At 41.0% G+C, this 27,958-nt stretch overlaps 1 protein-coding gene across 1 annotated transcript in view; it reads right to left on the bottom strand.

Moving 5' to 3' along the window:
- Positions 1–27,958, bottom strand: part of KIF1B (kinesin family member 1B) — a gene marked incomplete in the record, with an annotated part of 2,363,676 nt that overhangs the window by 1,144,796 nt on the left and 1,190,922 nt on the right. Inside the window, 1 exon segment of the mRNA XM_044063146.1 lies at positions 20,734–20,830. Within this exon segment, the coding sequence (XP_043919081.1) occupies positions 20,734–20,830 (97 nt within the window).

The following is a 27,958-nucleotide window of genomic DNA, read 5'->3' as shown; positions in this document are numbered from 1 at the left end:
ATTGGGTACCAGTGCTGGTGTGGCCAGTCTGGGACAATCAGGATAATTTTTGGTCTTTCTTGTCTGACTTTTAGTAGCACCTTGGTAAGAAGAGGCATCGGAGGGAAGGCATAGACCATCAGGCCTTTCCAGCTGAATGATAGAGCATCCACTTTCCATGCTTGAGAGTGATAAATTCTTGTGCAAAATTTCTGCATTTGGTAATTGTGAGGGAGGCAAAAAGATCTATGTCTGGGCGTCCCCATTTCTTCATTATGCTGAACACTTGTGGATTTAGCTTCCATTCATGAGGGTTAATGAGATTTCTGCTTAGTTCTTCTGCTAGTGTATTTTTTGTTCCTGGCAGGAATTTTGCCTGCAGATGAACTTGATAGGTCAGTGCTATGTTCCACAAAGTCATGGCTTGCCTGCATAGGGGGTAGGAATGTGTGCCCCCTTGCTTGTTTATGTACCACATAACTGTGGTATTGTCCATCTTTATTAATAGTTGTCCTGGATGTAGTAGGTCCTTGAAAGCTGTCAGGGCATTCTGTACAGCTAGCATCTCTTTTTGATTGATGTGAAGATGCATTTGTTCCTTGGGCCACGTGCCCTGAATACATTTTCCTGCCATATGTGCCCCCCAGGCATAATCCGATGCATCCGTTGTTATTGTCTGCCTGGCTGTGGGTAAGGTGAAAGGATGTCCCTTGTTGTGGTGACAGGCCTGGGACCACCATCGAAACTCCTGTTGCAGGCAGGGAATTAAAGTAATGACTGTCTCCAGGCTGTGACAATGCTAGTCCAAACACTTTTTAGATACCATTGTAGTTTCCTCATATGCAGGTTTTGCATATGGAATTAGTAGAATGCAGGATGCCATGAAGCCCAGGGCCTGCAGAATTTTTCTTGCAGGGAGATGGGTTTTTGCTGCCATCATTTGAAAGTAATGAGTCAGTTGCCTTTCTTTGTCTGGCGTGAGATAAGCCATTTGGGCAGTTGTATTTAAGCTTGCACCCAGGAATATTATCTCTTGAGAGGGCACTAGTTTTGATTTCTTTTCGTTTACTGTGTACCCTAGGCAAATTAGTAATCTTTTTGCAAACGCCAGATGCTTTAGAAGAATGTCCTTGCTCTCTGCTTGAATAAGGCAGTCGTCCAAGTAGGAATATATTTAAATTCCTTTTTGTCTGCAAAATGCAATTACTGGTGCCAGGCATTTTGTGAAGACCCAGTAGATAAGCCAAAGGGCAGTGCAGAGAATTGATAATGCATTGAGCCTGCTATGAATCTGATGTATCTTCTGCAAGATTGTCTGATTGTGACATGCAGGTATGCCTCCTTGAGGTCCAAAGTAACTAGCTAAGCCTTCTTGCCCAGCATGGGCAGAAGTTGTTGTAGTGTTAACATTTTGAATTTTGGAACATCCAGGAAAGTATTTAGGATTGACAGGTCCAGTACTGGTCTCCAGGCTTTGTCCTTTCTGGGTACTAAGGAAAGTCTTGAGTAAAATCCTTGTCCCTGTTCTTGCTGTGGAACTTTTTGAATAGCTCCCATGTCCATAAGAGCAGCAATCTGTTTTTGTCCCTCTGCCCATTGGTTTTGTGGCAGGTCTAGCATACCTTTTGATTTTGGAAGCATGTGGAAGTGGAACCTGTAACCCTGAGAAACAATATTCAGCACCCATTGGTCCTGGGTGATCATGTGCCAATTTTATGAGAAAAGTGCTAGCTTTCCCCCTAGGGGTGCTGTCAAAAGGTAAGTGCTTGGCATTTGTAGAGGGAAGTCATTGGGACTGTTTCCTATAAGGTTGTGGTTTATCTTCCCCTCCTTTGGGGGCTGAAGCACCCCATTGTTTAGGTCTGTAGGAACCTTGGGGCTGAGATCTGCCTCTTGGGCATCTGTATCTGCCTTTTTGTGGCCTGTCTGACACTGGAAAGGACCAATTTTTTGAAGGCCAGTTTCTGCTAAATCTAGGTGGTTGAACCTGTAAGAAATTTTTCACTGTCTGCATTGATTTTGCTTTATCCTCCATTTTCTTTAACACCTCTTCTGCCTTAACACCAAACAAAGTATCATGCTGTAGTGGAGCATCCAATAATTTTACTTTAACATGATCAGGTAAACTTTGTTCTTTCAACCAAGCATGCCTTCAAATAACAGAGCCTGTAACTGCGGCTCTACAAGAATCCTCTAATGAATCAAAACCACATTGCAGAGTATACTTTCCCACTTGTTCAACTGCATGCAATAAATCCTGCATTTCCTTACTGTCAGGACTTTCTGAATTTGAAACCATATTCTGTTTTAACAATGACATGAGGTACTGTTGATATTTAAGCATGTGAAACATGCAGTTTAAAGCCCTTACAGCTAAAGTAGCAGAAGTGTAAACTTTTTTTCCCCCATCTGTCCAGAGCTCTGGAATCCCTATCCGAGGGGACAGGATTTTTAGCAGTGGAAACCTTAACCCCTTTAGGACCCTGAGAAATTGTTTCTGGGTCTGCAGCGGGGTTTTTGTAAAGAAATTTATGAGAGTCAGGGACCCTGTAGTATCTGTCTGGCTTGACTGGTGCAGGGGGTAAAGAATCAGGGGACAGACTGGATTCAGAAAAAACATCAACAATATCCAGCACAGGGGGGATAGCAAGGGGCCTGTGCTGAGGCAATAAAAGAAAGTCTCTGAGCCTTTTCTTGGATTCTGAATAATCCTGGCGCTCCCAATGGAAATGCTCCCTCATGGTGTGTAGGGTTTCCCCAAAAGAATAATCCTCAGGCGGAGAGGCTGAAGGTATAGACTCTTCTGCATCAGAGTCCTCATAGGGAGGGAGAGAATATCCCTGATCAGAAGAGGAATCAGAGGAAATGGAAACCTGGTCAGAGGAATCAAAGTCAGTGTCTTGCCTAGGCCTTTTGTCAGGCGGGGGATGGGAACCCCTGATTAAAGTAATTAGATCCTCGGTCATTTTAAGCATCTGTTTCTTTGGCATGGATGACTGTTCTGGAGAATTATGTACTTGTTTCCTTGTCTTTAATGGTGTTTTTGACTTTGCCTTTGCTGCTGTAGTGGGCTTAATTGTAAGCTGTGAAGGTCTGAAAACACCCTCAGAAGCCGATGCCTGCTCAGCGGCTCCGGACCCATCTGAGGGAATAGTTTCCGTAGGCCCAATACCTTGAGTTTCCACAGGCCTCAGTGTCTCCACGTGGCTGTCGGTTACGGCCTGTGGCTCTGAGGTAGCGGGTGTCAGGGGCTGCAAAAGCACCTCACTGAGAACCGGCGAGTGGCCTAGAAGAGGCTTCGTCGTCAGTTTTGGACCTCAGATGCCTGTCCTTTTCTTTGTCTTTGCGTTTTCATAAATCCCGGTCGTCGGTTGTTCCGATGGCATTATGTAATTAAACCTTCAGCCAAAATAATGTAAAGCAAAATCAAACCGACATTTAATAGTGCATTTATTGAATCTACCACAAAACCGACAACTGGTAACGTCGTGGTCAGGGCCTAGGCAAGGAATACAGTAAGAGTGAAAGTCCATATGAGGTATTTGCTTCCCACAAGAAATACAATTATTAACTTTTACTGACATCGGTCTGGAGCAAGAAAAAGTTTCAACGGGTACTTAGCTTTATTGAAGACTTCGGTTCTGAAACTCAATTTTGAAAATCTCAGGAGTCGGCCGACCGGCACTTGCGAACTGCTTTTGCTTCAGGCACCACGCGGCAAGAAAGACTGAAGAAAATGGCGTCAGTTGCATCTTTTATACCCCTGGCGCACTGATGTCAGGGAAGAGGCGACAGCAACCGACGCCGGACCAAGACTTTGGAACTCGGGTCGCCTGCCAGCAGGATAACCCAAGTGTAATGATTGCAACAGTGAAACACGATGAACATCCATAATTCTTTTCCCTTGCAGCTTGTACTAAACAAGGTACAAACCATATGTTCCCGGACCTTGCAGCTACATAACTCAAAAATCTCTCGTGGAAGAAAAAGACAGCCGGAAATGCTTGCATGTCATCCCTGGAGCTCAATTCCGACATGCTGGCAGGCTGTTTACAGAGCTGATGAAATCATGCACGTGATGACGTCAGATCAAACACAAAATTTAAAAAAATAAAGCCGGGAAACTTGGCACCCCATTATTTGGACCTCAAAACCGGGAAAACCGAGAAATTTGGCAAGGTTGAGAGGTATGCTGATTACTACTAAAACCTTGCAAAAGAATTCATTCAGGTTTTGTCCCTGTCATGTTATGTGAATCTTCAATTAACTCAGTCAAACCTATAGCACCTTTTCTGCATACTTCCATTTAACACCTACAGCCCCTTAGGGATTTTAGGACCTAGCTTCCTTACCTAAGTGATTTGCCAATTAATAATAGGCAGCATATGAAAAGGAAAGGTACACAAACCAAATGACACTAAGACAGCTACTCTAGGACGCAGTGGAGTGGAGATCAATATTAAGCACCATTTTCTATTCAGCATTCAAAGTTATATATGTACTTTCATAAATGAGCGAAATACATTACAGAAGGGTATTGTGTGAAATGTGAAGCTACTGGCTGTATAATGAATAATGAACTATACATGACATGTTCCTAGTTGCTTACTAGTAACGGGTAGTTACTAGGTATGCAACGCAGTAGACCATTAAGGAGCCGAACCCAAATTCCCAATGGCCTCAAAGCACTGTTTGGTTAAGTGACTTGCTCAAGGTCACAGAGCAGGCAAATGAAGTCTAAGGGAATCAAGACCTATACCACAAGTACCAGCTCACACAATTAATCATCTGCACTAACTACCACACAATTATGAAGATATGAAGCTATGAAATTTTTCCATATGTGCATGAAGATTTCCAGTCATTTAAAAGTGAATGCACTTCAGGTGAAGCTTTACAGGATGGTGAAGAAAACTGCCTCTGCATGTGCACCGCAAGTTGTACAGCTCGAAAGACTGTTGTGTATATTGTTAGATATATATATATATATATATATATATATATACACACACACACACACACACACACACACACACACACACACACGCGCGCGCGCCTCACAGCAAGAGGTTCTCTGGTTCGATTCTCAGCTGGGGTGCCTTCTGTGTGGAGTCTCCATGTTTTCCCTGAATTTGCATGAGTTTCCTTTGGGTACTCTGGTTTCCTCCCACATTCCAAAGACATGCGTCTGGAGCATTTCTCCCCGGGCCCCCACTGAAAATAGGCACTGTCCTAGTCGCACTTTCCCATTCAACAAATATTGTCTGTGTGTGTGTACATTTATTCATATTCTGAAAAATTTCAACAACCAAGAACTCAAAGGAACTTCATACCGTCACATGAAAGCTTAACTCTGGTTGAATAAAATGCTGCTGCCTCTATATGTCTAGGTTGTACATTTTCCTGGATATGAAAAGCTGTTTGTAAAAATTTAGCAAAAATATCATTTTGGAATTTTTTTGTGACATACTACTAGGAAAGCATTGATTGTTCTTGTAAAGAAGACATTTCTGCTGAACTACACTGCTGTTTATACTGTTTTAACAGGACTGAATTTCATAAGATATACAAGTTTGGTTAAAGCTTTCTAGCTTCAGAAAATGCTCAGGCATCTAGTTATTAGTGGCGGGACATTCCACTACGGCTAGGTGTGAATAAGTTAAAAAAAAAAAAAAAAAAAAGTTATGTACTCACCATAATGTTCCATCTGTGTTGACTATTTTCATTCTTCCTCAACTGCTGGGTTCAGCTCCATCCCTCAGATCCAGCTCTCCCATTGCTAAAGCTCGTGGCAACCAAAAAGTACAGTTTTGTACCTACCATAAATGTAGATGTTCGAGTGCTAATACAGCTGCAGTCATAACAGATGGGTTTTCCTGCCGTCAGGCGGGTCCTCGGTCGGCCGAATTCCAAAGTCTAGGTCCGGCGTCGGATGTCGTCGCTTCTTCCCTGACGTCAGTGCAACAGGGGTATAAAAGAACCAGCCAACGCCATTTTCTTCAGTTTTTCTTGCCCCAGATGTCAGGTGCCCCCAGAAGGAAGGCAATACATAAATTTATGAAATAATGCAATGCAATATAATCAAAAAACAGTAGTTGCAAGCAAATACACCATAAAAGAATACCCCAAATCAGGTTGCATGAGGAGGTGTTAGCCATTAGGCCTGTCCCAAGAGGGGAAGGAGGGAGGGAAACCTGGACTGCAGCTGTATTAGCACTCGAACATCTACATTTATGGTAGGTACAAAACTGTACTATGTTCATCGTGCATACAGCTGCAGTTATAACAGATGGGTAGAATCCCAAAGCTAAAAAAGGGGTGGTAGGCACTAGGTGGAACTAGGAGAAGCCAGAATGCCCTGCAAGACTGCAGTGGCAAAGCCTGCTCTAGATTTGGAGTATAATGGTAGGTGATAGTGCTTGGAGAAAGTATGTACAGAACTCCAAGTGGCAGCTTCCAAAATATCTTTGGTAGGAACCCCCCTGAGGAAAGCTGCAGAGGTAGCTGTGGCCCTTGTGGAGTGAGATCTGATGCCTGCAGGTACAGTTTTACCATGAAAAGAGTAACAAAAGCGTATGCAGTGGGCTATCCATTTTGAGATTGTCTGTTTGGAAATAGGCTTCCCTTGAGCTCCTGTAGCATAGGACACAAAGAGTTGCTCTGATTTTCTGAAAGGCTTTGTTCTGTCCAAATAATAACGTAGCTGTCTGTGAATGTCCAAGGAATGTAGTAGTCTCTCCCCTTTGTTTTGAGGATTAGGGTAAAAGGTAGGTAAGTGGACAGCCTGATTCAAGGCTACCCTGGATACTACCTTTGGCATAAAGGAAGGATTGGTTCGTAAGGAAACTCTGTCCTGATGGAAAATAATAAAAGGCTGCACAGCCATGAGGGCTTGTAGTTCCGAAACCCTGCGAGCTGAGGTGATAGCCAGCAGGAAGGCTGTTTTCCAGGACAAATATTGGAGTTCTGTTGAAGCAGCTGGCTCAAAAGGAGGCAAGGTCAGTTTTTCTAGAATGAAATTGAGGTCCCAAGCAGGTACTGGTGGTTTCCTTGGGGGTTTTATATTCTTATCCCCTCTGAGGAACTGTCTTAAGAGGGGGTAAGAGAATAGAGGAGGATCAGTGTTGTATTCTGCAGAAATGGCTGAGGCATGGATTTTGATGGAGGAGAATGAAAGTCCACTGCTTAGCATCTCAGCTAGGTACTGTAATATTTGAGGTAAATTCAGTATTCCAGGATTCTGGCCCTTTTTCTCATTCCAGGCACAAAACCGTTTCCATTTTGCAGAGTAGGCTTTTCTAGTAGAAGGTCTTCTGGCCTCCAAAATGACATCCTGCACCTCCTTGGAGAGTAGAGTCTGTTGTCTGTTGTAATTTTAAGGAATCTTCCATGCGGCTAGATTGTGTGTTTTCAGCTGACTGTGAAGAGTTTTGAAGTTGTGCTGAGTCAGTAGAAGAGGCATTAGAGGCAGGATCCATGGTGAGGAATGCGTCAGGCTCCTCAGGAGTGGGTACCAGTGTTGTCTTGGCCAGTCTGGAGCAATGAGAATCATCTTTGGTCTGTCTGCTCTGGTTTTTAATAGAACTTTGGGCAGCAGAGGAAGAGGTGGAAAGGCATAAACTGTCATTGTTGTCCAACTGAAACAGAGTGCGTCCGCTTTCCAGGCCTGTGGATGAAAGGTCCTTGAGCAGAATTTTGCCAATTGGTGATTTCTGTGGGAGGCAAAGAGATCTATGTCTGGCCTTCCCCATGCTTGAATTATCTTTGTAAAAACTTGAGGATGCAACTTCCATTCGTGTGGATCTGTCATATTTCTGCTTAGGTTGTCTGCCAGCGTGTTTTCCTTGCCTGGCAGGTACTGTGCTTGAAGTTTGATTTGTAATTCAAGAGCCATGTTCCAAAGAGACATGGCTAGCCTGCATAGGGGGTATGAATGGGTTCCTCCCTGTTTGTTTATGTACCACATTACTGTGGTGTTGTCTGTCCTTATCAATAGCTGGCCTGGATGCAGTAGGTCTTTGAAAGCTATAATAGCATTTATTACTGCTAGCATTTCCTTTTGATTGATGTGTAGGTGCTTTTCTTTTTGGGACCATTTGCTCTGAATGCACCGGTCTGTCATGTGCGCCCCCCAGGCATAGTCCAAGGCGTCTGTTGTGATGACTTGATTTGCTTGAGGCTTGCAGAATGGGAGACCTGTGTTTCTTTGGCATGCTTGAGCCCACCACAGAAATTCCTTTTGAAGACATGGAATCAGTGGTATTATTGTTTCCAAACTGTGGCTGTGTTGAGACCACAGGTTTTTTAGGTACCATTGAAGTTTCCTCATATGCAGCTTTGCACATGGGATTAGTAGGATGCAAGATGCCATGAATCCCAGAGCCTGCAGGATTTTCCTTGCAGTCAGCCTGGTGAAAGTTGCCAGTTTTCTGAAGTATTGAGTTAGTTGCCCTTGTTTCTCTGGCGTGAGGTAGGCCATCTGGGTGTTTGTATCCAAGCTGGCACCCAGGAAAATTATTGTTTGAGAGGGTATTAGCCTTGATTTCTTTTTGTTGACTGTGTATCCCAGAGAATTCAACAATATTATTACAAACGCCAGATGTTTCAGAAGTATGTGCTTGCTGTCCGCTTGGATCAGGCAGTCGTCCAAATATGGGTATATTTGTATCCCTTGAAGTCTGCAGTAGGCAATTACTGATGCCAGGCATTTCGTGAACACTCTGGGCGCAGTAGATAAGCCAAAGAGCAATGCAGAGAATTGATAATGTGTTGAACCTGCAAGAAATCTGAGGTATCTTCTGCAATCTTGTCTGATTGGGACATGCAGGTATGCCTCCTTGAGGTCCAATGTTACCAGCCAAGACTCCTTGCCCAGCATGGGAAGAAGCTGCTGTAATGTGAGCATCTTGAATTTTGGCACGAGTAAAAATGTGTTGAGGATGGATAGGTCCAAAATAGGTCTCCAATCTTTGCCCTTCCTTGGTACCAGGAATAGTCTGGAATAAAAACCTTGACCCTGTTCTTGTGTAGGTACCTCTTGAATAGCTTTCATGTCCATGAGATCTGAAATTTGTTTTTGTGCCTCTGCTCTTTGATTGTGTGGCAGGGTTTGGCATGCCTCTCATTTTTGGAAGGGTGTGAAAGTGGAATCTGTAGCCTCTGTCTATAATGTCCAGGATCCATTTGTCTTTTGTGACAATATGCCAATTTTTCGAAAATAATGCCAGTTTTCCGCCTAAAGGTGCTGCCATTTGAGCCTTGCTTGGCATGCAAAGGGGAAAGTCATTGGTTCTGCTTTCTGAATGGCTGTGAACTATCCTCACCACCTCTTTGTGGTGGTGCTTGCCATTGTCTGCCTCTAAACGATCCTTGAGATTGCCCTCTACCCCTCGGGCGCCTGTATCTACCTCTTTGGGGTCTGTCCGTGGCTGGAAAGGACCAATTTTTTGAAGGCCAATTTCTACTGAAACGTGGAGGTTGTACCTGTAGGAAATCTTTCACTGTTTGCATTGATTTTGCCTTTTCCTCCATTTTCTTTAATACTTCCTCAGCTTTAACACCAAACAATACATCTTTTTGCAGAGGTGCATCTAGTAATTTAGCTTTGACATGATTCTGACATCGGCCTGAGGCAAGAAAAGTTTCCCCAATGGGTTACTTAGCTTTCAAGAAGACTTCGGTTGAAAAATATTCGTAATCTCAGGAGCTGGCCGACCGGCACTTGCGAACTGCTTGTGCTTCGGGCACCGCGCGGCAAGAAAGACTGAAGAAAATGGTGTCGGCTGGTTCTTTTATACCCCTGTCGCACTGACGTCAGGGAAGAAGCGACGACATCCGACGCCGGACCTAGACTTCGGAATTCGGCCGACCGCAGACCCGCCTGACGGCAGGAAAACCCATCTGTTATGACTGCAGCTGTATGCACGATGAACATCCTCTTGAGCTTCTTCCTTACCCATAATGTACCAGCACGAATTACCTCAGATATTGTTTGCTGCCTTAGCAGAAAGTAAAAGATGGAAATTGGAAATCACTGCTAACCAATCTAATAGTAGAAGAACTAGCTCAGTCTTTAAAAAGATGTGCTAGAAATCCCAAGATATCATGAATGGGAGCTGAAAAAGGTTCAATATTACAGGAAGGTTTATGGGAGGACAAAAGAATATGACAGACTGGAGAAGAGACCATATGTTGCCTGGCTATTAATGGAACTGGAGAAGCCAGGATCTCAGCCTGAGATTTACCAAGTCTGGATGTATCAAACATGTTGGGTGAGACAGGAGGCCCGGATTTGGATCCCAAAACCAAGGTGCTTAAATTTGGTGAGGCCAAAGGAAGGGAAACCAGATTTGTCAAGGCCAATAAGAAGCAATGAGGATGACCTTGCTCTTCTACCTTGCAGCTTTCTGAAGAAATTTGGGAATCAATTGAGTGAGAGGATGTGCATAAAGGAGACCGGGAGGCCAAACATGAAGCGAGAAGGGCTCCTGTCCCATAGGATCTAGAAATCTCCCAGAGCAGTAGTTTACCTGTTGGATCTGAGGTGCTTTAGCTCTTGATAGCTCGGCTCTGGCTTCCACCTTGGTGGTGGTGCCTCGGAGCAGGGGAGGCCTGCGATTCAGAAGCTTGGCTTCTTGGATCTGACAGTCACTCTCTCAGAGCTTTTCTGCCTTCGAGGCTGGGAAAGAGAGTATTTTCTCCTTTGACAGTACTGAAGATCCTTCCTCCTCAGATCTCAAATCCTCTACCATGATGTCTTAGTGCTCAGAGCTTCACCATCTCCATCCATTGGGACAGTCAGTACCAAAACCTACCTCCTGAAGATGTCTCCTCTGTTCTCCTGGAGGCTTTTGGTACAAGACCTTCTACCTCCTGGGTGACTCCGCCCACTGAAGAGCTCATTGATTTGATCATGCAGTGGGAGAGGAAGGACCCTGACACCATAGAGTCCATTCCTTGCAGACCTGACAGGATAGGGGCATCATCGACGGATAGAGTTTTGGGTGAAGGGAGTTCCTGTTGATGTCATTGTCGTTGCAGCAGTCACCAAGAAGGAACTAGCTGAGGAAAGTTCCACTGTCCATCCACCCAACAGGGAGTCACAGGCAATGGACAGATTTGGGAAGCATGTCTATGCTTCAGCGACCTTTGTCTTGAGGTCTGTGAACTATCTGCCATATGTTACTAGACTTCAGAGGGATTTGTCAAGGAGTTATCAAACACCCTCTCTGGTGCTGTTTCTGATGAAGTTTACACATCTGTTACTTCTCAGCTGACAACCCTACAGTCCATATCCAATTCTTCCATGAGGTTGATTTCACGTGTAGCGGAAAGTACCTCAAGGGCAGCAGGTTCAGGCATTTCCAAAAAGAGACCTGCCTGGATGTGCCTCTGTGAGTTTATGGAGACCTTTAAGTCTTCTTTTGTCAATACCGCTTTTGACAGAACGTCTATTTGTCCTAAGGTAAAAGACACTCCAGTTGTGAAAAGGATGGAAAGACCCTGTCTGCCATGGGCACACATTTTTCAACTCCTCAAAGAACCTTTTCCAGGAATCAACAAGTTGGTTGAAAAATGTGGTTCAAGAAGTCTCAGGATCCTTTTCAAGATGCACATGGCGGGTGTTCCCCCAGAGGTAGAGGAGGGAACTTGAGTGGACAAAGATGCCCCCGTGGCAGAGGAGCCCTGCAGAACCAGTGTGCTAGAGAATCTTTCTTTGACAAACTCTACCAGCGCTCCTGAAAGAAGGCCTGATTGTCCACTTCTGGAGACAATCGGGGATGCTTATCCCTGCAACAGAGAGCCTGGCTAGATACAACAAAAGATATTTGGATGCAGAGAATCATTTCCAGAGGATATACTCTTTTTCCCTTTCTCCCACTGTCTCAAGTCTGGCTCTGTGCCAAGATAATCTTCTATGAAGCTATGAAATTTTTCCATATGTGCATGTTTGGGGCCACAGAGTGGCCCTAAACAGTATGTGGTATCAGAAATCAACAGCTTATGCCCACACTTAGTACACTTTTTAAATCCTGCTGGTTTATCAGTCATCTTTAACACAATCTTAATATAGAAATACTTTTTTTTTTTTTTTTAAAGCAGAAGAAAATTAGAAAGCGAGAAAAGGGATATAAATGCCAACAATGGCAATGAGAAAAATACAATATCATCATACAGGGAAAGAAGACACTAACAATAGTATCTAAGAGGTACAGAGGAAATTGTACAACAGATAGAAAAATGGCAGGAAATTCATAATTAATGGTGAGGGATAGTATAAGAGGATTTGAAGAAGAAAACATTTGAGATGTATCAACATATCACTAACACTCGACAGGAAACCACATCTTTTGCTTGAAGTGGCAAACAAGATTTGAGGTAATTGGGGTTGGTGTATTGTGGATAAGGGAAAAGCTCAAAAGGTTTTGGTTGCCATGAGCTTCAGCAATGGCCGAGTGGGATCCGAGGGATAGGAGCCGAACCCAACAGTTGATGACAGACAGAAAATTGACAACATCAGATATCTTACTTCACTGAGAAGACTACATATCAACATGTCTGTACTTTATTAGTGGACTGCTCTAAGTGGAATTCTGATAGGAAGTATCAAAGCACACAGCATGGCTTCACGTAAAAATACAGTAGACACTGCCTCTTGCAAACTGTCAGTTACACCACAACCAGCTAAACTACATCAAGTCGGTAGGTGTACCCCTCCAAGATCTGTTAAAAGCATTGGCAAAGCATGTCATTCTAAGCTGGAGTAGCTCCTGGAATGCCACGGTTTTACTTCAAGTTAAAAAAAAAAAGTGGTTCTTCAGTTGCTTGAGACACCGAAGGTAGGTATTTAGATGGAAAAGAGCTATTGCCCAGTTGGCCTAGGACTCAAGGCTCCAAATAAGGTTGTCTGAATACCTATAAAACTAAACTGACACCATACTGTTAAAAATCCCAAATTAGTTAGCTTGTATCTTCATATAACCTCCACGACCTCACACTCACTGAAAAAGTCTGTACTAAGAAGCTTCTTTGCTGTTACCATTTATAATCTATTAAAATTTAACTAACATGTGAATAATGTTGTGATCTTGACAAGTCAAAAGTTCCTCAAATTATACAAAGTAAGAGTATTTACTCACCCCAATGTCTGTTTATCAAAAGTTAATTCATAACTTATTCCAGCTTTATTACATTCTATACAACTTCCTACAAGTCTTCTCCTATCAGTACCCCATAAAAAAATCTGCACTGGATAGACTTTGACCATAACTGCCTTTTATTCAACTAAAACTTGCTTATAACAGTCTATAGTTCCCTACTTCTCATATCTCTCTCTCTCTCCAAAGTACCACTTTGGATGACTACTAAGTGTAAACTTAAATCATCAGTTAGTAAGCCAGTTAGTAGTCCACAAACAAAAAATACATTTGACACTCACTACCTTGTTGCCTTCAGTGAGCTCTAGAATCGTCGATAGCCACTCGGGCACAACTTCTGAAAAATAAGTCTGAACTAAAAAAAAACTGAATTACAGAATTGCTAATGTAGTATTATTTATATCTTGATCTGGACAGTCTTCTCTATGCCAAATTATCCTATATCACCTGCACTGATTAAATGTTGACCTGGGCATTTGCTCATTGCCAAATAGTGCTTCACTGTGCCCCTTCTATTCCTTTTTTTACATGACCAGTAATCTTCCTTAGTCATACACATTATACGTTCCTTCATCTTTCCAACAGTCGTATATTATTAAAGGCATAATTTTACAATATACTTACCCCCATCTAAAACGTTCTGAGAAAAGGACGGTCATGTCAGCTTCATTACTTTTAGTATGATAGGCTTGTGCTTCACGACATATATTCGCAATCAGCAATGGCAAACTATCTTCTGTTAATTCTGCCTGAAAGGGGGTGGCACCCACCTGAGCCCCTCCTTTAGAGTTAACTGGCAGAGGCTAATAGGGGCACTAACTTCCCTTACAAATAAAAATAATGGAAAAAAAAATTGCCACTACGAGTTTGGTGGCGTTTAATGCAAATTTAAGTTAGGCTTTTCGTTTCATGGGGATCAGTATTCTAAAACAATGGCCTTCACTGTATTTTACCAAAAGAAAATGCTTTTAAATGCTCTTCATACAGCGGATATAAAAAGTGTACACACCCCTGTTAAAATGCCAGGTTTTTGTGATATAAAAAAATGAGACCACAATAAATCATTTCAAAACTTTTCCCACCTTTAATGTGACCTATAACCTCTACAATTCAATTGAAAAACAAATCTGTTATGGGAAAAAAATATAAAAAATAAAAAACGTACAATAAGCTGGTTGCAGAAGTGTGCACACCCTTAAACTAATACTTTGTTGAAGCACCTTTTGATTTAATGACAGCATTCAGTCTTCTTGGGTAGGAGTCTATCAGCATGGCACATCTTGACTTGGCAATATTTGTCCACTCTTCCTTGCAAAAGCACTCCAAATCTGTCAGATGGTGAGGGCATCTCTTGTGCACAGCCCTCTTCAGGTCACCTCACAGATATTTAGGTCTGGGCCATTCCAAAACTTTTTCTTCTGATGAAGCCACTCATTTGTTGATTTGGATGTATGCTTGGGGTCACTGTTGTGTTACACAATACACAATATCAGCACCTTAGAGACTATCCTAAGCTGGCTTTCCACCACCTTCCCCCAAGAAACAATAATACTTTGTGACCTTAACATAAACTGGAGTAGATGTACATCTGAGCAACCTTCTACCCATATCAACCTACATGGTTTCACTCAAACCATCACATCTCTCACTAGATTTAATAAACTTAATAACAATGATAGCACACTAGACTGGATCCTTACAAATCGCAATCAATAAACGTATAAAATAGGTACCCTCCTCTGAAGACCTCAGCGACCACTCATTCACATTCCTAATCAGGTATAAGAGTGAAAATCCAAACATAAACATCTGTAAGAGTATTCGGTCTAACAAAAATCTTAACCTCAACAACTTTCAACAAGAACTAATAGCCTGTGACTGGTCACCCCTTAAACACCTACCACTAGAAGAAGCAGTCAAATACTTTAATTCCAAATTCTTAACCACACTGGACTACCATGCCCCTACTCAGACAATTAGATGTAGATCAAAACCAGCCCTATGGCTTACCAAAACCACCAAACAAAAGATCCTCCAAAAAAATAAACTCAGGACCACCTGGCTTACCACTAAATGCCCCGCAGATCAAGTAAAGTATATACAAATAAGAAACTAAACCAAAAAAGCCATTCTATCAGATAAAAAAAACTTTTACTGTCATCTGCAACAAACCAACCAAAACAAACCGCAAAAATTCTGGGCTGGCATCAATAAACTGATACACCCAGGCCGCTCAGTCACACCCACACCCAATGGCTCGGAAGACAATACACCCAACCAAATTGCCAATTCCTTTTTTACAGAGACCATTCAATCTCTTGCCAATCATTTGTCACCCAACACAACTTCTTCTTCCCATAATACTAACAATTCATCACTACATTTATTCCAACCTGGTCCTACATACTCTCATAACACTATCAACCCACCACTATTCAAATTTCAACCTGTCCCCACATCCCTTGTCTGCACCCTAATTCAAAAACTAAAACACACCACTCTCGCTGCAGACCTACTACCTGCAGAATACCTTCAAAAAGCTGCTAAAGCTATAGCCTACCCCATAACTATTCTCATCAATAGAACTATCTCTGAGGGTACCATCCCATCACTCTGGAAAATTTCTCATATTATTCCCCTTCACAAAGGTGGCAACTCCAATGATCTAGCTAATTACAGACCCATCGCCATATTATCCCCCCTAGCAAAAATCATGGAGAGGTGCATTCATAAGCAGCTCTTAAAACACTTACTTGAAAACAACTTGCTAGCTAGCTGTCAACATGGCTTTAGACCATCTCACAGCACCACCTCTGCTCTGTTATCCTTCACCAACTGCATCAACAAAAATCGTAACAAAGATACACTATCCGCCGCTCTCTTTATTGATCTGTCAAAAGCTTTTGACATGGTCAACCACCAGCTACTCATAAACTTTCTCAAAAACTTGTCACTAGCTCCTCCCACTATACAGTGGTTTCAATCTTACCTACAAAACAGGCAACAAGCCGTATTATGGCAGAATAGCCTATCTTCCCACCTCCCAATAACCCTCGGAGTTCCTCAAGGCTCCATACTCGGTCCCCTCCTCTTTTCAATCTTCACAAATGACCTGCACACAGTCATACCTCAAGCCACCTGTATTCAGTATGCAGATGATTCCACATTAGTATGCTCAGCCAAGACGCAATCACTACTTCAGTCTCTAACACAAAACGTATTTAACATAGTTGAGAAATGGCTCATTGACCGTTGCCTCATTCTCAATCCAAAAAAAACAAAAATGCTATTATTCACACCCACGCGCAGAACTTCCCCAATATACTTCAGTGTCACCTCAACTAATGGTACAGAAATATCTCCAGAATCAACCACAAGACTACTTGGGGTACTAATTGATAACAACCTCTCCTTTGAGCCCCATATTAATAACACTATAAAAACTATTAACAAAAAACTAGGTTCCCTCTACAGAATCAAACCCTTTCTAACCCCCAAAGCCAGGTCCACTATTGCCCGTACCCATTTAATCTCAACCCTTACATATGCATCCCCTATCTACACTAAACTATTCAAAAGCAATTTGAACAAACTTTCCATCACCTACAATAATATAGCAAGATTTGCAACTGGCTCAACCTACAGAACCCATCACTGCAACAATCTTAAACAACTAGGCTGGTTAGAACTGTCAAATCTAATTTTACTGAACCAACTAACAATAGTCCAAAAGATACTATACCAACCTTCAAAGACTCCCATACTCACCAACCTAATCTTCCCCTACTATAACCTAAAGATCCTACGCTCATCAAACAAATTACTAGTGCAAATAAATAAAACCAACAATCTGGCTGGTGAGTCTCTGTTCTCCAACGCAGTGGGAAAAACCTGGAACTCCCTCCCAGATCACCATACATCCATTTCCTCAGCTCCCCTATTTAAAACCAAACTTAAAACATACCTCAAATCTCACTGGTTATGCCCTTGTGCTAATCCAGACTAAACACCAGTCTTTATATGATGACACCTCTCTACATACCAGCACAAACAAAATTACCTCTTACTTATAATTGTGTGCATATCAATATACCTATTAATAGTGAACTATTTAATAACTAATTGAATTACTAACAAACATCATATGGGTGACTTTTATAACTAACTTTGGTATTGGTTTATAATCAGAGACTTGATTGCTGTATTGTGTTTTTCTAGCTAACTTAGCCTACTAGCAAACTAAATTGGTGTGACTTTATTGCTCAGTAGTGTGCATTGTTGTCTTACATAGTTTTAAACATTCCCCTCTATTACTATACTACCAATGTTAATAGTGTGCATTGTTGTCTTTCATAGTTTTAAACATTCCCCTGTATTACTATACTACCAATGTTGTGCTACATCTTCTTATTCATCTTTGTACCTATATTCATAGCTCTATTCAGTAAGAATCACCCTACTAATATGACAAAAGGAAATACCTCTATAATAGCTAAAACTTACAATGTACTTATGTCTTGTAAATACTATTTTGTAGTGCGGAGCTTTTCTCCCCGGGCCTCCACTGAAAACGGACATGTATCCAGTTGGACCAGCCCGGTCAACAAATGTAAAATAAATAAATAAATAAAGGTGAAATTCCTCTTCATCTTCAGTTTTCTAGCAAATGCCTGAAGGTTTTGGGTCAAAAGTGACTGGTATTTGGAACTGTTCATAATTCCCTCCACCTTCATTAAAGCCCCAGTTCCAGCTGAAGAAAAGCAATCCTAAAGCATGATACTGCCACCACCATGCTTAACAGTGGGGACAGTGTTCTTTTGGTGATGCAAAGTGTTGTTTTTGCACCAGACGTACCTTTTGGAACTGTGGCCAAAACGTTCAACCTTGGTCTCATCAGACCATAACACATTTTCCCACACGGTTTTGGGAGAGTTGATGTACTGTTTTGTAAATTTTAGCTGGTCCTGGATGTTTTTCTGTGTAAGAAAATGCTTCCGTCTTGCAACCCTACCCCATAGCTCAGACATATGGAGAATTTGGGAGATTGTTGATACATGTAGTACACAACCAGTACTTGCCAGAAATTCCTGCAGCTCCTTCAGTGTTGCTGTTGGTCTCTTGGCTGTCTCCCTGACCAGTTTTCGCCTTGTCTTTTCAATTTTGGAGGGACGTCCAGTTCTTTGCAATGTCACTGTAGTCCCATATTTTCTCCACTTTGTGATGTTTGCCTTCACTGTGTTCCATGGTATATCCAACACTGTGGAAATTTTTTTGTACCCTTCTCCTGACACATTTCAACAATGAGATCCCTTTGATGATTTGTAAGCTCTCTGTGAACAATGACTTTTGCTGTAGCAGCCAACTAAGTAAATGTCAGGAAAATCCTACTAGGACAGCTGAACTTTATTTGGGGTTAATCAGAGTCTCTTTAATTGATGGCAGGTGTGTACCCAAGAAGACTGAATGCTGTAATTAAATCAAAAGGTGCTTCAACAAAGTATTAGTTTAAGGGTGTGCACACTTATGCAACCAGCTTATTATATGTTTTTTATTTTTTATATTTTTCCCCTAACAGATTGGTTTTTCAATTGAATTGTACAGGTTATAGGTCACATTAAAGGTGGGAAAAGTTTTGAAATGGTTTTTCAATTCAATTGTACAGGGTATAGGTCACATTAAAGGTGGGAAAAGTTTTGAAATGATTTAATGTGGTCTAATTTTTTATATCACAAAACCTGGCATTTTAACAGGGGTGTGTACACTTTTTATATCCACTGTACATGGATAATTCTCTTATGGTGGATCTTATGAATTTGACACAACTGCTAACTTAAGTTTTGCAAATTTTCCCTGCGGTAACTATAGTAACGTTTTGCCTTATTAAGCCAGATAAATATTTACTGCTGCATTTTTCTTCATGCTGTTTTTTTTCTGAGTTTGTGGTTTTTCACAACTATTCTCTGCCTCTAGAATCTCTTGTCATCCACCAGGTCTACTGTGTACTCCTTCCTCTATCAGACTAACTCTGACCCTTACTGAGGGCTAGGAAGGACACTGCAGCACCTCACTGCTGAGAAGTGTTTTTCAATGTCCCCCTCCCTCCTTGCTTGCACTCATAACCTCCAGGGATGGACATGCAATGTGGCCTGCTGATGTATCATCTAATCTCCCCTGCTAGGGATCAACTCCAAGGTGCACCCAACAGCACTGATTCCCTACCAGGATTGGTATGCCCACCCTTATCTTGCCTGTTTCTCAGATGCCACTGCTGCTAATCTAACTTGGGCTGTCTGTGCCATAGTCAGGGCTTTACCTTATTATGCCACAGAGTTGGAGTACTTCTCTGCATACTTTTACTGCAGCTTTTTCATGATGCATCAGTGAGTCACACTGTGCATAATCTGAGCTATCTGGATACTCAGCATTAAAATGCATACAACTACTGTTCTGTCTACAGCTGCAACATTTACTATGTTTTTCCTCTGCATCCAACTTTTTTCTTTAGTGTTAATATTATGATAATGTATATGCTGCTTGAGCGAATAACAAATTTATTGCAAGAGTAAAGTTTACAGAATAAGCAAAATTGCTGACTACAGCACACCTTGGAATATAACCTTAAAAGATTAGCTAGGTTCACTACACAGCAGAAAGCGCATTCACTTTAATCAGTCATAAACTTTTAATGATGTGTACTTTTCTTAATATATCTTGTTATTCTGAATGTTGTATGATGGTATACAGTTCTTTCACCCCTCACAGATTTTGTACTTAATTTCTCATTGTTACTTTTATAATGGTGCTTCTCCTGCCTGCAGCTCAGCAAAAATGGGACTTACAGTTGCATTTTCCCAGCCTGTGCCTCCCACCTTCTTTTCTGAAGTAGCTGTAGTCATAGTGTTGCAGTTACTTCGACCACCGTATGTTCCACTACAGATTTACTGGTAAATTTCTCACCTTATCTGATAATCTTCCCCTACACATCTCTATATTCATCTTCACACAATATTGCACAGCACTTATGCATTGTCCATTTAGTGGCTTTATGATACTGTTGACAGAGTTCCATTGTCTATAGCTCCCCCTCAGTTTTACCTACAGCCTAGACAGTACATAGTAACTCCTTGTTCATCTTATTTCTTATTACTTTTAGGACATTTTTTTTGGCTTTATGCAAGCAAGCAGGCAGGCAGACATACACCCACCCACCTGCATTACGAGATAACGGCTTTATGGAATGCGAGAGATGAAAACTGATTGTGGCAAATTTTAAGAATGTTTTAGGTATGGTTGGTTTTCCAACTGTAATCTCTCATCAAAAGTGTTTCTGTGCACATGTACTTCCTGCTGTCAGTGTGCAACAATTCAGACATTAGAGCACAATCTCCATCTTTGAAGAAAGGCATGGAGTGCATACATAGTTTTGCAAATCATAGCTCTGGCTCATTCTACTTGAACAAATGTTATATGGTAACATCACTCAGGCTTAAATAGCTGCCAGACCAGCTCCAAGGCCCACAATCAACCATTACACATTAATATGAAGAGTGAAACAGCTACTGGGCTGTTTAGGTATATAAAGAATTTCAATACACACCTTCTTCCTCCTCATCTTCTTCTTCCTCTGTAGTTTCAGCTGCTAATGAGCGTGTCTCCACTTGCTTCTGCAAGGCCTCCAGCTTGCTCTCATAGTCCTGCCAAAGAAAGATTAAACACATGTAGACAGACAAGAGTTGAAGAGTAGAGATAAAGAGACAAAGAACTGAACAAAGATGTCTTTACAGGAAAAATCGTTAAAATCGCAGGGATCAGGGTAGTATTCTACATCAGATCGGACAACAGCTATGGGGTAGAGAATACCCAAAAAAGTACATTCACACTGCAGTAGCCATCCAAGTATGTGCATGCATATAATATATGTCTGGTAAAAAGCAGAAAACTGATGGACTGCAAACAGTTGTGCTCATACTGATAGGTTTCAGTATAATGCACTGATACAAGCAATGCCTTACACTGCAATATCCACATACTACAGATTTCTGTGGTTACTCAATTCAAAAAGCACTTTTGGTGAAAAAAAGTCAGAAAAATCACTCTTCCCTCTCCTCAATTTCACACCATCTTTTGTTCAACAGTGAAGACATTCCTGGCACAGTTTATAATACAGAGTCCACCTCTTTCCTTTACCCTTTGAATAGTTGGCTTATTACTGCAGAGCTTTTATAAAGTCATTTTATTACGTTGGGCTCTAACGAATAAGTGTCATTATTCTGTAAACCCAGTTAAATCTTTAAAATTATCTTGAGTGCATATACAATGTGAACCACATTACATTTATTTTTCAAAAGTACAGACTTAAAGGCTTTTTCATTTGGCCTTGACATTTATCTAGAGATGACAATATACATACATTAAACATTTTCAGGAGAGGAGTGAAAAGACTAAATCTTTATTCTGCCGATTTCCTTGATTAAGCAACTACTTAAATGCTTATTTTGTCAAGCAGAGAAAATAAAAAACATAATAAAAAAAGACGGTGAAACCATTTTACTGACTTGTTTAGGTAGTACCTTCTCAAGACATATCAGGCACAAAAATAGCTCAGACCATAGCACCCTGCAACTAAAATTCCTCAAACCAACCAAAGCGAGAAATTGAAATAATTGAAAAAAAATTAATTAAAATCTGAAATGACCTGCTGCAAGGAAAGACGCAAACCAATGGAGGATTGTGGCAGTAAGTCATAGTGAATACATAGTCCCGTGATCAAAATCTAACTGTCAAAAGAGTTAAATGTTGCAAAGGCATTAAGGGGACCAAAACTAAATTATCAGTATAATGTTGATCTCCAGCTACCAAAGGGTTTTTAGCCACCTTATGGAGGACAGCCTCATTACTGAAATGGGTTTGGAACTGGTAAAGATCAAGAAGGCCATGAGACACTAATAAATCAGGTCAGACATATCCTACCTGACAGAACCAAACAAATATGTTGGGTGAGACACATGGCAGAAATCTTTCAGACTGCACGTACCAAGAAAAGGCTTCTTGAGGGGAGGAGTGATTAAAACCTCTCAATACTGTTGGGGAAAAACATCCTCAGAGATGAGCACACTGTCCAGAAAATTACTGGGATCAAGATATCCAGGTGAAATACTACTTTCCTTGGTTGGCCCTGTGTCGCTTCTTTAAATTGCAGATCAATGACTCTTGATCAAACAGTCTCTGAGTAGTCAACATATGATAACCCAATGCAGAATCAGTTCAGAAAGCACCTGCCTTATCAGGATAACTATCAATATAAAAAAAGGTAGCGGCGATGCTTTTTTGGTTAGCAATGCATTTAGACTGCATAGTCTAATCCCTGTCCAGAAAAGTAGTTAGCCATCTAGAAGTATAAAAAGGATGCCTAAACAAAACACTAGCTTCTTATAGGAGAATTCTAACAAGTAACATGCACAATTTCCATCCAGCCCAAGTCTGTTTTCAGGTAAGCAAGAAATTCTCCAGCAGTGCTACAACCTTCATCTTCCTCTCGAAAAATTGAGAAGCTAAAGATCTTACCATCGCTTTAGCACTTGAACTGAGGCATAAAGTACATGGTATGGAGCAGAGTGACAGCATCAGTGCCAGTCTGACTGAAGACCAGAACTGCAGTGTGAGAGACAATGCAGTTCAGAAGAAGCTATACAACAAGAAAACCCACTACTTACTCTGTAACTGAACAGCTCAAGCTCATGTGACCAACCTAGGGGATCTAGCTAAAATGGACCAAATGCGATTCATAGCAAAAGGCTCTAACATCAGGTCAATGTGACAATGAGCTCGAAGGTCAAGTCCAGAGTGCATCCTTTTTGATGGGATTACAGCTGTAATTACCTGTACAAATCCAAACCTTTTTATTAAAAACATGAGCTTCTTAATTAGAACTGCAGGTCCTTTTTAGTGACCAAGATAATTTAGTCATGGAAAATTAAACTTATTCAGATGACTCATCTTTAAGTCAAGAGAAAAACATCAACTCAGGTGCTAACATTAGGTCACGGTAGAGGGTGGTATGTAAACTTTTGTAGGAAGACCTTCAATTCTAATGGGTGGACTGCAGTTTGTTCCCTCACCCATAAAATACACAAAAGATTCACCAGCTTGCAATGAGACTGGATAATTTCAAGCAAATCTATAAAATGGAATGTAAACTTCCATAATCTTATCCTTAGAAAAGGCAATTAATTATAGAAACCTCAGAGGGGATGTCATCCTCCAAACTTAGGACCAAAGACCATCATCTACCCAGGTTACAGCAACAAATGCAAGAATGACATCCTACAACAAGGAAAGAATTTCTGTATTAAAATTCTTCTGAAAACCATACAAGTCGCTGAAAGCCTTGGATTTTGCTTATGTTTAAACGTCTGCAAATGTAACGAAGTCTCATGACAAAGCCACTACAATTTGCAAAACATGATCATTTCAGAAGGGGATACTGTTTATTCTGAAGCATAAATTTAAGATCCTCGGTTACTGAATAACTCATGACCTTCCAGAACAAGAAAATGCTCAGAATTGTAAAATAAGCATCAGTTAGTCGTAGATTCATCATCTACTCTGTCTTGTAACATGACAATAATGCAGCTGTAACATATGCTGAAGTAGTACCACAGTCTTAACTCTTAAAAGACAAACTACAAGGTATGGATATGTTTTTTACATGGGGATATGTCACATATACAGAAGGATCTTTGGGTGAAAAAAAAAAAAGTCCAGTTGTACGAGCATACTCACCATAATAGCATACTTGAATACAAGACTCACTGCTGCAGTATTGCTCCTTATCCATGACATTAGCTTCATGTGGACAGCTATCATTCAGGCTTGACATTCATAGCTTTCAGATATCTCTAGCATGAAGCAGAACTCCTTTACCTCGCCAAGACTTCAGTCTTATATTCACCTAAGAGACAGCATCTCCTGTCATATTTGGTAAAAGGAATCACAAACAATAGAGACTATTATTTGATAACTTCAAAGCAAAAAAGATTTTAGCACAACAACTTAGGCAACAAAAAGAAGTAAGGGTTGTCACCAAACTTAAGGAGCCTATGACAAGAAAAATAAACAGGGATTCTATAGTGGTATTGGAGACATTAAGGAAATTTTATGAACATTTGTATAAAGCAGAGGAATATGGAAACCAAGAAAGAGCACAAATTAAAATATTTATGAAAGACGATTATGTCAACGTTAGACAAAGATAAGGCTCAACAATTAATAGTTAAAATAGGAGGAGATAAATATTCAATTGGCAGGAAAGTTTCCAGGAACAGATGGTATTCCTGTTGAAGCTTGGGAGTAAGGAAGAAAGAAACTGAAAGAAACTGAAGACGTTGTTACACCCACTTCAGTTTTAAACCACAAGTATTTGTAACTCTCTCTCCCCCCTCTTTCGGCTTTTCCCAGTTAGGGGTCATCACAGTGGAACTCCAGTCCGCTAATGATTGGCAGTAGATTTTTACAGTGCCGAGTTGCCAGCCCAACGCCAAACCTTCAAAGAAGGAACAAACCGTAAGTATTTGTAACTACAGTAGCTTAAAGAATGGCAAAGGTGTTGCCAAAACTGAAAGATATGGATCAATCGGTTTTGTGGAGGGGAGGCAAACATTTGACAACATTAATAGAGCAATGATAATCCAAGAGGGATGTGGAATGTAATAAAATACTGCTGCTGTTGGTGGGCCTTTATGCAAAGAATGCATTAATCTGACTAAGCTGGGATTTTAGGAGTAGGACAACGAAAGCATTCACATTTCCTGATACAATGATAAAGTTAATTAGGAGGACAAATGAAGTATCGGAGGCAAGAATTAACAGAGATGGGTTCCTATCTGATAGGTTGTGTTTGAACAGAGAAACAGGGCAATGGTGTCCCCTTTCCCCAGTTACTTGAGCCACTGGCAATGAGATTAACAGGAAATCAAGGATATAATTGGTATGATAACCAATAAATTTTGGCTTTATTTGCAGATATGATTTTGTACTTGATAATGAAATGTCCTTTCGTGGATTTGTTACAGAACATTTTGAGACAAGTTCAAGTCTTTTCAGGATATAAAATGAATGAAGATAAAACAAACGCTATAACTGTAAAACAATGACATATGCATACATATTTACGGGGATATGATACAATTAATTATTTAGGAGTATGGATTAAAAAGACTTCTGTCATAGGATATGTGGGACTAGACTAAAAAGAAAATGCAAAAACTGAGAAACTAGAAGCTCTTATTTATGGATATGGATAGTAAGAGACAAGCCAGTGAAAATATGTTTAGTCTATGTAGCTTTATATACAAGTCAGACATTTTATTAACCCAATGAAAAGTTATGGATTATAGTTAATAGAGAGTTGAAGGAATTTATCTAGGATGGGAAGAGGACATAATTTAAGTGGGGTAAGCTAATCCTACCATTAGAACAAGGTGGTTTAGGATTAAGGGTCTTGGAGGTATATTTTACACCTATGCAGTTAAGGCTCATATGCTTAACACAAGCAGACGTTTATGATTCAAAATGGAAAGGGATAATGATGTGGGGGAGGGGGCATTCAAGAAATAATGAGAGAGTAAGAGTTTGGATGCAGATTCTTGAGAATAACCAAATTGAATATCATATTCATAAAGTTGCATAAAATATTCTAAGAACTATACCAACACCAGAATGAAAAAAGGAAATTTTCCCAATAGAGATGACTGCAAGGAGGGGTATTGAAAATACACAAGAAGGGATGAAAGTTTCTGGAGAAAACTAGAAAAGAATCCAGTTGTTGTTCGTTTGTCTTTCAGCTTTTCCCGGTAAGGGGTCGCCACGGCGGAACTCCGGTCCGCTAATGATTGGCAGTAGATTTTTACGAAACGCCAAGGTGTCAGCTCGACACCCAACCTTCAACGAAGACACGCCCATTTACGCACACGTCTTTCGAATGCTACCCAACCGTGGGGAGGACATGCAGAAGGCACTCCCAAGCCCAGAAAGCTAACAGAGTGGGACGAGGACAAGAAATTTGTACTTCAAGTTGGAGACAGTCCTCCTTACTAGAGATTGATACATGAGTATAGGCAAAAAAAAAGGGATAGAGGAGTCCTAAGTGAAAAACCTGCTCTGATAGAGTTTTTAGTTTAATATAAAATGGAAACTGCTGTGAAATGGGTAAATTAGTAGGGCATATGAAATATTCTACGATAACTATAGAACTGATCACAGGAGGCTAGAAAAAAAATGGGGCGATAGACTGGAAAAGCAATTTACTAAGTTACAATGGGAGGACATATGTATGGCTCCCAAGTATGTAGCAAAGTCCAGAAGGTTTACAATTTTTGTGTGGAAGTATTTGGATAGGTTTTTTTACATTCCATAGGTAACTAGGGCATGTTTTTTGGGAATGTTATAAGATGGCAGATTTTAAAAATTTTCTGCAGAATACTATGTCAGAAATTTTGGAGGACCAAATGGCTGCAATTAAGGAAATTACTTTTTTTGAGCTGGAACACAGGATCTAAATTTCCTAGACATAGTAAGGCATTACATTTAATTCTACTGGCTGCCAAAAAAATCAATTACTGGAAAACGGAAATCAAAAATTTAAACCAACTGTATCACATGTATTGAATATTGTAAAACAGATGAAAGAATACTAGCTGCCATAAGGGTTGAGGTCTTCATCTCCCATGCACAAAGTATAAGTTTCAATCCGGATCTCCGGCCAACGACTGTCTGGTGTTTGTATGGTGTCACTGTGGGGTTCCTCCCACCTCTGAAAGACATGCCAGGTGTTTCCATCTCAAACTCATCAATGAATGGAGCTATGGGCAGCAGCACATACTCTACATAGTGCCCTATAGGGGTAAAATTGTACAGACCAACTGCTTTGGGCATCTACTGTGGTGCACAGTATCCTCATCACAGGAGAACATGGATCACAGATGACACACCGTGGCAGGGCAAGCCAATCAATGGTGTAAAAATATGGCTTTAGGTGATTAGATCATATTGACTAATGTCACTAAATGGGCATGAGTACTTGCCAGTTATAAGTGGGTTGAGATCTGGCCTACTCTGACCTATGTCAGGGACCCATGCTAATGGTGGGGGGGGTTTATGTGCCCCACTGGTCAGTGTGTGCCTGCCATAAAGTCCAAAAAGCCCTAGGTCAATAAGCTTCTGTCCAGCGAGTGTCTATTTGCCCAGCCTGGATTACCTGGGATAGCTCTGCTGAGTGAAAGCTGGAAGTAAAACTAATTAACCTACCAAACATGAACTAAGAATTGCTACACTTGGTGTAGGTTCACTGACAGGACAGAGCTTGGAAGTGGATGACATGATGGCACAGAGGTGGCAGGACAGCCCATGTAACCAACAGACAAGATGGAAGGGCAATACAGCCAAGCAGTTCAAGGAATTATTCAGGGCTCCAGCACCCTGAGAAGTGAAGGAAATAGGTGGAAATAGGCTCAGATGAGGTCGCAGATATGATGTACTCACAGCAGTGTGGAAAAAAAGGCGTATCCAAGATGACTGGAGAATAAGCATACTTGTGCCACTGTACAAGAACAAGGGGGCTTCCACACCTGTGGGCAGTACAAAGGTATCAAACTCCTGTCACACTGCATGAAAGTTCTGGAGAGGGTGATTTGATAAATGGAAACACAGTGTAGTAGAAAGTAAAATGGGAGATGAGCAATTTGGATTCACATCAGGATGCAGCACAACTGACTCATTGTTTGCAGTGAGACAAACAGACAAAAATAAGCTAGAGATGAGGAAAG

This window comes from Protopterus annectens, chromosome 2.part1 (genome assembly GCF_019279795.1).
Source record: "Protopterus annectens isolate FY-2018-M chromosome 2.part1, PAN1.0, whole genome shotgun sequence".
Taxonomy (NCBI): domain Eukaryota; kingdom Metazoa; phylum Chordata; order Ceratodontiformes; family Protopteridae; genus Protopterus; species Protopterus annectens.
This window is presented reverse-complemented; position numbering and strand designations above follow the sequence as displayed.